At 49.0% G+C, this 13,171-nt stretch overlaps 1 protein-coding gene across 2 annotated transcripts; it reads left to right on the plus strand.

Moving 5' to 3' along the window:
* Nucleotides 1-1,341: 1,341 nt before the first annotated feature.
* On the plus strand, nucleotides 1,342-9,902 carry LOC308486232 (uncharacterized protein). Of its 2 annotated transcripts, none has more exons than XM_081022794.1 (6): nucleotides 1,342-1,481; nucleotides 3,558-3,976; nucleotides 4,182-4,263; nucleotides 5,070-5,152; nucleotides 5,759-5,885; nucleotides 8,165-9,902. In XM_081022794.1, the coding sequence occupies exons 1-6, from the start codon at nucleotides 1,451-1,453 to the stop codon at nucleotides 9,658-9,660; spliced, it is 2,238 nt and encodes a 745-aa protein (XP_080878920.1). In that variant the 5' UTR covers nucleotides 1,342-1,450; the 3' UTR covers nucleotides 9,661-9,902. The 2 variants fall into 2 exon arrangements, with proteins under 2 accessions (XP_080878920.1, XP_080878919.1); XM_081022793.1 differs by lacking the exon at nucleotides 1,342-1,481 and adding an exon at nucleotides 2,019-2,175.
* Nucleotides 9,903-13,171: the final 3,269 nt, after the last annotated feature.

Here is a 13,171-nt window from a genome sequence, read left to right on the forward strand (position 1 = left end):
CACCAACATCCATGGAGGTAAACACCAGGTCCAAGGCATGTCCGTGGCTATGGGTTGGGCCAAATTTATTCAGGGACAGCCCCATGGAGGCCATGCTTTCCACGAAGTCCCGAGCGGCCCCTTGTAAGGTCGTGTCGGCATGGATGTTAAAATCCCCTAGGACAACCAAACTAGGTGTCTCCAGGAGAACATCCGCCACGACCTGAAGCAGCTCGGGCAGGGAATCCTTGGTGCAGCGGGGAGGTCGGTACACCAAAAGGAATCCTGTACTGCCCCTATTGCCCAACTTCCAGAACATGCACTCAGAGTACTGGGTCTTCCCAATAGGATGCCTGGTGCAAACTAATGACTTCCTAAAAATCACTGCAACCCCCCCTCCCCGCCCACAGGGCCTGGGTTGCTGTGCGTAAGAGAAACCTGGTGGACAAGCAGCGGCAAGAACAGGCCCACCTGCTTCATCCAACCAAGTCTCTGTTACACAAGCCAGGTCAAATCCTCCATCCATGATCACGTCATGGATGGCAGTGGTCTTATGAATCATTGACCTGGCATTGCACAGCAGCACCTTCAGGCTATGTGGGTATCCCTTGCTGATTCTAGTATCCGTCCGGACAGGACCAGACCCGGAGGCAGGGATAGTCCTCAGACAACGACTAAACCTGCCAAACCTAAACCTTTTAAATAGTCACAACCTGGGACACCCCCTTTCCAAGCGGCAGTGGGGGGGGGAGGCTACAAGGGGGTCAGGCAGGTCAAGGTATGTCTCATTCCATGAGGATTAGAGAATTTACATATTCCAGACACAGTTGACACAAGGCCAATATTGACACTGGAAATGGGTTTTTCCTGGGGTTCATTGATAGGGGGGGATCCCCTCAGGCATCACACCTGGGCAAACAGGACAACATTTGAAGACAATTGGCTGTCTAGACCCATCGATTGAAAAAAGATCATGGAAGATATTATGTTTCCCAAAATGCATGGGAGAACACAAAGCACACAAATTACAAAAGCAAGAACGGTACGTTTACGAACGCTTTTATACAAAGTTTCATTGCAAAACACTAGCTTTCCTTTGTGAAACAGCTCAGATAGAATGTTTCCACTTTCCCAGGGAAAGGAGGAGGAGGAGGAGGACCGGGCAAGTTGCTCCTCCTGTTTCTGGGCCAGGGAGGGGGAAGCTCAGCCCCCGGCCAGGAGGGTCCCCCAAATAAAGCATCTCTGGGTGCTTTGCGCGCCATGCACGTGGCTCTCCGGGGCTCCTGCTCTCCAGAGGGAGAGAAGAGGGAGAGCTGGGTGCCCTCGGCCTGCCAAGGGTTAAACAGAAACGAGCTGGATTCCTAGAGAGGAAAGAAAGACGGGGAGGGCAGGTCCTCCAGAGCAAAAGCCCCTCCCCGCCTCCCCAGACTTTTCCTGCAAAAAAAGGGGGCGCTTCTGTCTCTCCCTGCCAATGCTGCCCCGGCGGCGCCTGCTGGGATCCGGTGAGTCTCCTCTCTCTCTCTCCCAGAGGGTGCACGGGGTGTCCCAGGGCTACAGGGGAACCTGCATGTGGGGAGCCTGCAAGGGGGGGGGGGATCCCCAAGTCAAGGAGCGGAGGGTCCTGCCAGGGAGGGGCGAGGTCGCAAGAGGAACTCTGCTCTTCCTTTGCATGGATGCGCAACTGGCTCCTTTGAGAGGCGAGAGCTATGGGTTGCTGTTGTTGCTGCTGAGTCCTTTAGTCGTGTCCGCCTCTTCGTGACCCCCTGGACCAGAGCACGCCAGGCCCTCCTGTCTAGAGGATTATGGAAGAAGGTGATGTCCAAGTCCGCCTACTCTGTAAGAGTAAAATGCCTTTGGGAATGGGGAGAATCGGTAATGGCATTGAATTTATACGGTTTCCAAAGACTAGTCCTCTTCCAGCGCTGTCAAGTAACGGTATAATTGTAGAGCTATGCTGGGAAAACCACAGCTTTAACTATACGGACCTTCTCGGCTAGCCAAGGGTTAAAAGGAGCAGAGCTGGCTTTCTAGAAGGGACAGGAGGTAAAGGGGGGGCAGGTCTTCCAGAGGAAAAGCACCTCCCTTCAAGAGTTAAAGGGAACTGGGCTGCATTCCTGGAGAGGCCCGCCAATAAAGGGGGGGGGGGCTGTTGTCTTTCTCTGAAGATGCTGCCTCCGTGGCCCCTCCTGGGACCCGGTGAGTCCTCTCTCCCTTGACCCATAGGGCCCCATTGGGAGAAGGGGGGTCCCAGGGCTGCAGGGGGGCGTGCATGGGGACGGGGGCTGCTCAGCTCCTGCAGGGGGGACGACGACCCCCAAATCAAGGAGCAGAGGGTCCTGGCGAGAGGGGCGAGGGCGCAGGAGAGAGGCAGATCTGCGCTTCCTTTGCCCCTTTGGGGAGGGTCTTTGGGTCGGGGGGGGGGAGGCATGCAAGCCCCAAACCCCAAATTCAGATTTACATTTATTAACTGAAGTTGTAGCCAGACGGCTACATCCGGACATTAGTAGAAGTAAAAAAGAGAGCTTCGCCTCAGTGATAAATGCTGGAAGATTTAGGACAGAGAAAAGAAAATCGCTCCATCTCACCGTGTGGAGTTAAACCCACCGATTCGAGATGGCTTTGAAAGAGGGCGAGGCCAGTTGGTGGAGCGGGAGGAGAGGGCGAGTCTCCTCCAGAACCAGAATTCAAAAGCATCCATTCTTCGGCGATCAGCCTTCTTTATGGTCCAGCTCTCACTTCCATACATCACTACTGGGAAAACCACAGCCTAAACTATACGGACCTTTGTTGGCAAGGTGATGTCTCTACTTTTTAAGATGCTGTCTAGGTTTGTCATTGCTTTTCTCCCAAGAAGCAGGCATCTTTTAATTTCGTGGCTGCTGTCACCATCTGCAGTGATCATGGAGCCCAAGAAAGTAAAATCTCTCACTGCCTCCATTTCTTCCCCTTCTATTTGCCAGGGTGGCTCCTCGCTATGACGGCCATGCTCTGTCTCCCCCCTTGGAGGCTGCAAGGCTTCAGAGTCCCACTTGCTGCAGGTGGAGAAAGTGGCTCTTGCGCCCCAGTCCTGCTGGTGGGCTTCCCATGAGGGGCCCCTGGTTGGCCCCTGTGGGAAGAGGAGGCTGGACTCAAGAGGGGCCCCTTTGGCCTGATCCTGCAGGGCTCCTCTTCTCTTCTGGTGCTGAGTCCTCCAGATGCAAGTGGGCCCTCCATTCTCCTTCCGTCAGAGGCAAAGCTTTCCCCACCCCCACCCACCCACCCATGAAGCAGACAGAGCTGCTATCCAGACTCCTGGCTGACACTGGTATGTCCATTCAGACACGCAGCCCCTCCGATGTTCAGAGGATATTTTGAGACCCACAACTTCTACTTAATTTGATAACATGAAAAGAGGTATGTTTATATAATGTATAAAGAATTCATATGGTTAAACACAACCGGTTACATTGTGGGTGGTATTGTTAGTTGGATTTAAGTAATTATAGGTTTGATGGTGTTTTGTAGAATTTCCTAGCACCTCTTAATCCGGACAGAGAGAACTTGTCAGATCATCAAGGATTTCCTCATCTCTCTTGCAGGCTTCCTGAGAGCACAGATGCATGAGCAAGACTCAGCTGGGCCTGAAGCAAGAAGACATGATGACATCAGAACTGGGAGCAGTGGGGGATTCTGGGGAAACTCTGTGCAGAAGATCCTGGGTGAGGAGGACACTCTCTGCTCAGATGTGCAGAGCCAGCAGTTCAGGCAGTTCTGCTTCCAGGAGGCCAAAGGACCTCGAGAGGTTTGCAGCCGACTCCACCACCTTTACCATCAATGGCTGAAGCCAGAAAGGCACACGAAAGCTGAGATGCTGGACCTGGTGATCTTGGAGCAGTTCCTGGCTGTCCTTCCACCGGAGATGGAGAACTGGGTGAGGGAATGCGGAGTGGAGACCAGTTCCCAGGCAGTGGCCCTGGCCGAAGGTTTCCTCCTGAGTCAGGCAGAGGAGAGAAAGCAGGTGAGAGAGAAAGCAGGTGAGAGAGACTTTCCTCTGGATACTCCAAAGGGGCTCCGAACATGAGTGAGAGTATCTGAAAATTCTCCATCCTTTTTTTGGAAAGCAGCCATTGAATGTTATCAGATTGCCCTTCAGTTTTTGCCTCTGTCTTCCTTTTCTAACTCTTCTTCATATTCTCTGTTTTGAATCTTTGTTGCTATTTCAGAGGCAGGATCTGTTTGCAGAAATGGGCCCAGATTCCTCTGAGACCAAAAGGACTCCGCTGGACACCAGAGAGAGGCTGCTGGGTAAGGAAGGAGTCCGTTCTCCGTTTGGTCCCTTTCTGTGGATATCAAAACGAATCCATGGGTTCTTTTCATCTTTGGAGGGAGGACACTTGGAGCCAAGAGCCCCAAGGAGATGTGTTCCTTTTACACATCTAAATTATGAAATGGACAAATGTCCAAATGCACTCAGTGTTGGATGTAACATAAGCAGTCAAATACAGCATTTCCAGTTTGCCTAGAGAGGACATGCAGGGGAATGTTGGTCCAGCCAGTTCAACTTCCTGTTCCATCTGATCTGGAGCATCCTTCCTTTGCATGTGACCAGGTAGGTGGGCGTGACCCTTCCAGACACAAAAGGTCCACCTCCTCTTTTGATGCCTTTTATTCTCTTGGACTGCACTGCTGGCTCTCAGCCACCAGGACATGGGCTCATTCTCATATGGGATGGACTCAAACCCTCTTCTGTAACTCTAAGCTAAAGCCTGCCTTCAGGGATCCAACTGTGAACTGAATGTGAGTAAACTTCTTGTTGCTTTTAGGAGATCTTTTAGGAGATTCTTTTAGGAGATCTTATCTTTTAGGAGATCTTTAGGGGTCTTACCAGGAATATTAGAACTTAAGAGATTCTAACAGATCTGCAACTAGCTTCCTGCTGTATAAAGAGGGGGTTGTACTCTGCTGTATGAATAAACTCAGTCGTGTGAGTTAGGAAAGATAATATTTAATCAATATATCCTCTCCTGCTACAACATTCCCACACTCGGAAGGTGAGACTTTTTGGAGAGCAGCTGCACTCCTGGCTTCCTACTTACCTTTGTCTCTTACAGGTGACCAGATGATGCCTGCAAGACCTCCTCTTTCATCTGTTCATGGTGGTGAAGGAGGAGCAGCAGCTGTGGAAGCAGCTCAGGTAGAGGGAGGGAGCCCTGTGGGGAAGGGGGTTGAGGGGTGGGGCAGTCAGAGTGCCTCTGGCCCCGAAGGAATCTATCTCCTCCTCTTGGCTGCCCTTAACAAGGGCTGGAAATGACATTTGAGAAGGTTCAATTGCTGAGAATGAGGACAGCCACCTTGCCTTAACTCGCCTTCTGAATGTCACTAGTCTGATTTATCAATCATTATAATTTAATTCCAGATTGATTGATGGATGCTGAAACAGGCTTCTAAGCAGTTGACAAACCATACAGAACAGTGGCCAGGAGGACCTACCCAGACCCATCCATTTCACAATGGCACTTTCCCCTCTCCAAGGGCTTCTCCCCCCCCTGGGCCCCCTTGCACCCCTTGAAGTGGGCTTTAGGGCAACAGAAGGTCCCCCCCTCCAGAAGAGCACACAGGGAGAGGAGAGTGGGAATCCTTCCATCTGGAAAAAGGGTTATGTTGTGCAATGTGGAGTTCCACTCATTTACACTAAGATTAATGTCCATTATTAAAATACAGAGTAAAATACACACACACAAATATATTAAGATGTTAAAAGAAGCATGTCTGAGAGGAGAACTTTGTCTTTCTCTCTTAGGGTCCAGTGTGCTTTGAAGATGTCGCTGTTCATTTCACATATGATGAGTGGGCGTTGCTGGATCCTGACCAGAGAGCTCTGCATAAGGAAGTCATGGAGGAGAATTGCAGGATCGTGGCCTCTCTCAGTAAGGCTTGCTGCTGGATCATAATGTGTGTTTAGAGATTCCATAAATATCTCAGATTTTGATGGAGCTCAACAGAACCATTTAGAGCACCTGGAATTCTTATCTGGGATACAGCTTATCTTGAATGGAGGACTATTGACTGTTTTGTCTGTAAATATTCTTGCTCCATTTACGCCATTTTAAACAATGATCAGGCTGATCTGAACTACCCAGGCCTTTTAAAATGTAGGCTTCAGAGTTGTTGTGGAAGTAGCTTCTCTCAGGTCCTTTGTTATTGCTTCTGTTGGTGTTAAGTTGTCCAAAGAGACGACCGAGATGGAACAGATTCCATGATTGGGCCAAACAAAATCCAACTCTGTTGTAAGACCTCACATGTAAATAATAATACAGTGGTACCTCTGTTTATGAACTTAATTTGTTGCAGAGGTCCGTTCTTAACCCAAAACCATTCTTAACCTGAGGTGCGCTTTTGCTAATGGGGCCTCCCGCCGCGGTGCATGACTTCTGCTCACATCCTGGGGCAAAGTTCGCTACCTGGAACACCTACTTCCGGGTTAGCAAACCTCGTTACCCAAAGTGTTCGTAAGGAGGACGATACGTAACATGAGGTTCCACTGTAATAACACTTCGAATGGTGCTCAGAAATGGATCGTGAGCCAGTGAAGATTTTTTAGGATTGGTGTTATACATTCTTGGTGGCCTCTCCCAGTCCCCACTCTAGCCGCCACATTCTGGATTAGTTGATGTTTCCGAGTTACCTTCAAAGGTAGCCCCACGCAGAGTGCATTGCAGTAGTAAAAGGTAAAGGTAAAGGACCCCTGGACAGTTAAGTCCAGTCAAAGGTGACTATGGGGTGCGGCGCCATCTCGCTTCAGGCTGAGGGAGCCGGTGTTTATTCACCAAGCTGGAGATAAGCAGAACTTGCACCACTCTGGCAAGTCAGTCTGCAGGCAGGGAAGGTCTCAGCCGGCATACCAGATAGAGCTGGCAGACAGCTGCCCTGGACACAGAATTGACCTGTGCCTCCATGGACAGCCGTGAGTCCAGAATGACCCCTAGGCTGTGCACCTGGCCCTTTAGGGACACAGCTACCCCATTCAGGAACAGGAAGCCCCCACTCCTGCCTGCCTCCTGTCCCCCAAAAAGAGTTCTCCAGTCTTGTCGGGATTTAACCTCCATCCACCATCCATCCTCCAACCACCTCCAGACAGCCACACAAGGCATTCACCACTCTCATTGGTTCTGATTTAAAGGAGAGGTAGAGCTGGGTATCATCCACATACTGATGAACACCCAGTCCAACCCTCCTGATGATCTCTCCCAGTGGCTTCCTATAGATATTACAAAGCATAGGGGAGAGGATGGAGCCCTGAGGCACCCCACAAGTGAGCACCCAGGGGTCTGAAACTCATGCCCAAACACCACTTTCTGGACATGGCCCAGGAGGAGGAGGGGGAACCACTGCATAACAGTGCCCCCAGCTCCCAGCTCTTCTAGAGGATCCAGAAGGATGTCATGGTTGGTGATATCAAAGGCCGCTGAGAGATCCAGCAGAAGTGGAAACAGCTTTCACCTTTGTCCCTAGCCTGCTGGAGATCATCAACCAGTGCGACCAAGGCAGTTTCCGTCCCATGACGAGTCTAATTTCAGTCTCTTTTATGAGCCAGGATGGGCAAGGATCAAAGAGACAGGTGGTTAGTTTCACTTGCCCAAGCATCCTGTCCACATCCTCGAAGCTAACAGATTGGAATTGGTCCCATGCAACTTGACTAGACAGGACCCTAGCATTCTCCTTCTCCGGCCCTGGTGCCATGGTGGAGTCTACCACTTTCCAAAACTGAGCAACTTTATCTGCAAAAACCTGCAAAATGATTGCAGGAGGTCTTGGGGTCCACACCAGGCTCCAATGGCAAAGGTGGTTCCATTATATCATGAACCACCTGAAAGAATCTCCTGCTGCCATTTTCTGCAGAGGCTATAGAGGCGGTGAATAAAGTCCTTGCCATCACTATCACCACTTGGTAGGCTCAGTGTTGAGCGCTAACCAGTGTCCAGCCCAATTCAGAATGAGTTTTCCACCACTAGCTCTCTAGCCATCTCAGCAATTGTTTCATTGCTGTGAGCTCCAGGGAAACTACAGGGCTGTCTGGGCTCCATGCAATAGAAGAGCAAGAACTCCCTTCAGTTCTTCCTCTATCACAAGCATTCATTAGCATTGTTCAATAATTTGAGGGTTCATTTTTTCCTGAGGTTCTAATCCATTTCTCTCTGTACTGCAGGTGGTGATAAATTGGGAAGTAAGAACAAAGGAGACCAAGACAAAATCCACACAGTGGAGAAGCCATATAAATATCTGGAGTGTGGAGAGCATTTCAGACAGAGATTGCATTCCACTTTCCATCAAATAAATCCCATGAGAAAGAAACCATATCAGTGTTCAGAATGTGGAAAGAACTTCAAGTGGAAAGATAGTCTCATTTCCCATCAAAGAATTCACAGTGGGGAGAAACTATATCAGTGCTTGGAATGTGGAAAGAACTTCATTCGCACCTCCCATCTCACTGCCCATCAAAGAACTCACAGTGGGGAGAAACCCTACCAGTGCTTGCAATGTGGAAAGAGTTTCAGCCAAAGGGCCAATCTAACTTGCCATGAAAGAATTCATACAGGGGAGAAACCCTACCAGTGCTTGGAATGTGGAAGGAGCTTCAATCAGAGAGCCAATCTCACTTCCCATCAAAGAATGCATACCGGGAAGAAACCATATCAGTGCTTGGAATGTGGAAAGAGCTTCATTAAGAGGGCCAATCTCTATTCCCATCAAAGAACTCACAGAGATCAGAAACCATATCAATGTTTTGAATGTGGAAAGAGATTCCGTAAAAACATCCGTCTCATGACCCATCAAAGAATTCATACAGGGGAGAAACCATATCAGTGTTCAGAGTGTAGAAGGAGTTTCAGAAAGAGCTCCAATCTCACGGCCCATCAAATAATCCATACAGGGGAGAAACCGCATCAGTGCATAGAATGTGGAAAGAGCTTCTGTAAGAGGTCCAATCTTATGGCCCATCAAAGAATCCACACTGGGGAGAAACCATATCAGTGTTTGAAATGTGGAAAGAGCTTCACTTGGAAGAAAAGTCTCACTTCCCATCAAGGAATTCACAGTGAGAAGAAAATATATCAGTGCTTGAAATGTGGAAAGAGCTTTAACAGAAGCCAAGCCTTCCATCAACACCAGAGAATTCACCATGGAGAGGAACACCATCAATGCCAAGAGTGTGGAAAGAGCTTCAGTCGGAAGGAAAGCTTCATGGCTCATAAAAGAATTCATTCGGTGGAGAAACCATATCAGTGCTTGGAATGTAGAAAGAGATTCAGTGAGAACGTCCATCTTACAGATCATCAGATGATTCATAAAGGGGAGAAACCATATCAGTGCTCAGAATGTACAAGGAGCTTCAGAAAGAGCTGTAATCTCAAGGCCCATCAAAGAATTCATACAGGGGAGAAACCCTATCAGTGCTTGGAATGTGGGAAGAGCTTCACCCGGAAGGAAAGTCTCACTTCCCATCAAAGAACTCACAGCGGGGAGAAACCATACCAGTGCTTGGAATGTGGAAAGGGGTACAGTAAGAGGGCAAGTCTCACTTCCCATCAAAGAATCCACATTGGGGAGAAACCATACAAGTCCTTGGATTGTGGAAAGAGCTTCAGTCAAAACGCCCATCTCATGGGCCATCAAACAAGTCACAGCAGGGAGGAACCATAGTAATAACTGTGTACAAATTTAATTTTAGGATGATTTAATGAGGAGGATGAGGATTACAATAGTAGTAGTAGTAGTAGTAGTAGTAGTAGTAGTAGTAGTTGCTGTTGTGATTTTATTTGTGATTTTATTTGTTGTTGTTGCAATTTTATTTGCACCCTGCCCATCCTACTGGGTTCCCACAGCCACTCTGGTCGGCTTCCAAAATATAAAAAAAGTAATAAAACATCAAACATTAAAAAGCTTCCATATACAGGTCTCCTTTCAGATGTATACTGAAAGTGATAGAGGTTTTTTATTTCCTTGACATCTGATGGGAGAGCGTTCAACAGGGTGGGTGCTAATATCAACAAAGCCCACAGTCTGGTTCCCTACAACATCACTTCTCGCAGGGAGGGAACCGCCAGAAGACCCTTGGAGCTGGACCTCAGTGTCTGGGCTGAACGATGTGGGTGGAGAAGCTTCTTCAGGTCTACTCAGTGAGGCCATTCAGGCTTGTGCTTGGAAATGTACTGGGAACCAGTGAAGATCCTTTAAGACCAGTACTATGTGGTCCCGGCGGCTGCTCCCAGTCCCCAGTCTAGCTGCCACATTCTGGATTAGTTGCAGTTTCCGGGTCACCTTCAAAGGGAGCCCCACGTAGAGTGCATTGCAGTAGTCCAAGCGAGAGATAACCAGAGCATGCACCACTCTGGCAAGACAGTCTGCGGGCAGGGAGGGTCTTATCCTGCGTACCAGGTGGAGCTGGCAGACAGCTGCCCTGGACACAGAATAGGCCTGTGCCTCCATGGACAGCTGTGAATCTGTCCTTCAAAAACAGTGGTCTTTTACTTTGGCAACCTAGCAAAAAGGTTGGCCTTGTTTCTCAAGACCATGGAGTGCACACTCACTGCCCAATATTTCTTTTTTGACATTTATTTCTGATTTGTTTATCATGCCAAAACTGGAGTGTCAGGCTGGTGGGAACTGAGTCACAGAGGTTTCCTGGCCACTGGCATTACCATGGATTCGGCCGAGGCTGAATGCAGCTGCCTCCTTAAGACATCAAGTATGGTCATGGAATCATACAACTGTAGAGTTGAAGGGGACTCTGAGGCTGATCTAGTCCAACTGCCTGCAATGCAGGAGTCTCAACTAAAGGGTCCATGACAGAAGCAGGATAAGCTCCAACTCCTGGCAAGGGAAGAAGCAGTTAAAGGGGCTCAGACTTGATGCTGTCAAGAGGAATCTTCATGGCAATTGATGTAAATGCAATATTTAGAGTTATATTAACTTTTTCCATAAAGGAAAGGCTTTGGGACTATTTGCAGGCACAGTTCATGCATTCTGACCTGTGTCACATATCAAAGTAACTGCAGCTCTTTCTATATTCGGGTGCCCTTCACATTGAAAAACTGTCACAGAGGATGCAATGAAATGTGAGAGGTGTTTCTGGGCCCAATTAGTACTAATGTTGAAAGCCCTGACTCAATTGGGATCATAGTAATTGGAAAAAATTGTTTGTTTGTTTCATAGAATGGTAGAGTTGGAAAGGACACTAGAGGTCCTCTAGTCTAACCCCCTGCAATGCAGGCATCTCAGTTGAAGCATCCCTGGCAGGTGGCCTCCAACCTCTGCTTAAAAACCTCCAAGGAAGAAGAGTCCACCACCATCCAAGGCAGTCCGTTCCACTGTCGAACAGCTCTTCCCCTCAGAAAGTTCTCATCCAGTATTTTCCTCTCTCTTCCTGGGCCACAGCCTTCGACAGAAAGGAGTGGTGGAAAGACCACCTGTGTCCCAATGCTCTCCAGCTTCCTGCCCAGAGTCTCCTGATCCCTTGCTATATGTTGAAGGTCGTGTGTGGCAGTCTTGGTTGTACCCACATGAATATGAAGGAAGGGGTAGTGGTCAGTGGGCTTTTTATAAGACTTGGCAACTTCTCTGTCACATCTGGAATCTTTGCACCTGGAAGACAGGACACCTCCAGGGACATCCTGTTAGCTCTGCACCCTGCTGAATGTGTCCCCCTCAGCAGAGAGTCACTTACCACCATCACGAGTCTCTTCCTCCTCTGCGGAGGGGCAAGAATTGTTCTCTACACAACCTCCCCCAACTCCCTTGGTGTGTTCTGAGGTCTGCAACTGCTGCATTTGCTTCTGTGGCCCACAATCAGCACAACTTGCACAATGATCTCTGTGGCTTTCGTATACATTGCTTAATTTCCTACATGAACACTGACATATAACTGAACATGGGGGGAGAAGGGGATTTCGTGTGCGTTTCTGTGTTAAAACCACGACTCCCCAAAAATCACAAGTCCCCACCACAGCCTCTTAACTAAGGCCAAGACAATGACCCATTGACACAGGCGCCATACACACACAACAGCAAAGAAGCTCAGAAAAGAAAACTGTAGCAATAGGTGGTTACCATGTATCGTACCGTTTCCTCCGACTATCCAGTATAGAATCAAATAATCTCCAAAATTCAACTGTTTGACCCATTTCCTTGGTTCCAATGTCTAATGACTCCTCTGGGAATCCAGGGCTCCCCCTGCCTCCGTAATCCCTGAGACACACAGTCACGTAGACAGCACCCCCACCTTGAGGGAAACAATGGACACCCCCGCTGATGGGTTTGCTGAGGTCAGGTGTTCCCCAAGCCCATCCTCAGGAAAGCTGGAGGGCAAGGGTATGCATAGATAGTTTTATTGTTCTTTGGGTGGCGGGTACTTAAGGTGGACAGCATAATGCTGGTGGTCAACAAAAGAGCTTGAAAGACTGTCTCAAGGGAAATTTTTAAAAATGTAGTATAAACACCAACAACTGGGAAAGACTGGCCTGCGAGCGCCCCAGTTGGAGAACAGCCTTGACCAAAGGTGTCCTGGGCTTTGAAGACACTCGAACTCAGGACGCAAGGGAGAAACGCGCTAAGAGGAAGGCATATTTGGCAAATTCTCATTGTGGTCAACTCCCGCCCGGAAACCAATGTCCCCACTGTGGAAGGACGTCTGGATCCAGAATTGGCCTCCACAGTCACTTAAGGACTCATTGTTCAAACCGTGTTTATGGAAGACAATCTTACTCGGCTATGAGGGATCGCCAAAGAAGAAGAGCTCCAAATTGCTTGGCTGGAACGTCCTTCTTTTACTGACAGCATACACCCGCGGGGAACTACACCCAGAGGAGTTGGACTACTCGTCTCTCACCCCGGAATTTTTCCCTTATCGTCTGTAATAGAAATGCGTGATGAGTTCTTGGCTTTTAACGACTGTTTCATTGAAGAGTTTGGATTGTGATTTTGGTCACAATCATGAGAATAAGGTTTAAACCTAAAAACAAGCAAACCCAAAACAATATTAACAGCAGCAGCAGTAACCTAGCCACTAACACCCCCCCCCGTGCTGTTCGGTCCCTGCGCCCCCGGGACTCGCCACCTTTCGCTCGGTCCAGCCCGTTGCTGAGCCAGCTCAACTGGGGACCCTTAGGACCCCCATCGCCTTCCCTGAGCAGGAGCTCCATTCCCACCCGAGGAG

Source organism: Podarcis pityusensis (assembly GCF_964106645.2).
Source record: "Podarcis pityusensis genome assembly, chromosome: 10".
Classification (NCBI taxonomy): Eukaryota; Metazoa; Chordata; class Lepidosauria; order Squamata; family Lacertidae; genus Podarcis; species Podarcis pityusensis.

What these genes read in the sequence shown, in the direction of transcription:
- LOC308486232 (XM_081022794.1), top strand. Translation starts at nt 1,451, where the DNA reads ATGCTGCCCCGGCGGCGCCTGCTGGGATCCG. An exon ending in CACCAGAGAGAGGCTGCTGG is followed by an intron (nt 4,264 to 5,069) that starts GTAAGGAAGGAG and finishes TGTCTCTTACAG; the next exon opens with GTGACCAGATGATGCCTGCA. An exon ending in CAGGATCGTGGCCTCTCTCA is followed by an intron (nt 5,886 to 8,164) that starts GTAAGGCTTGCT and finishes TCTGTACTGCAG; the next exon opens with GTGGTGATAAATTGGGAAGT.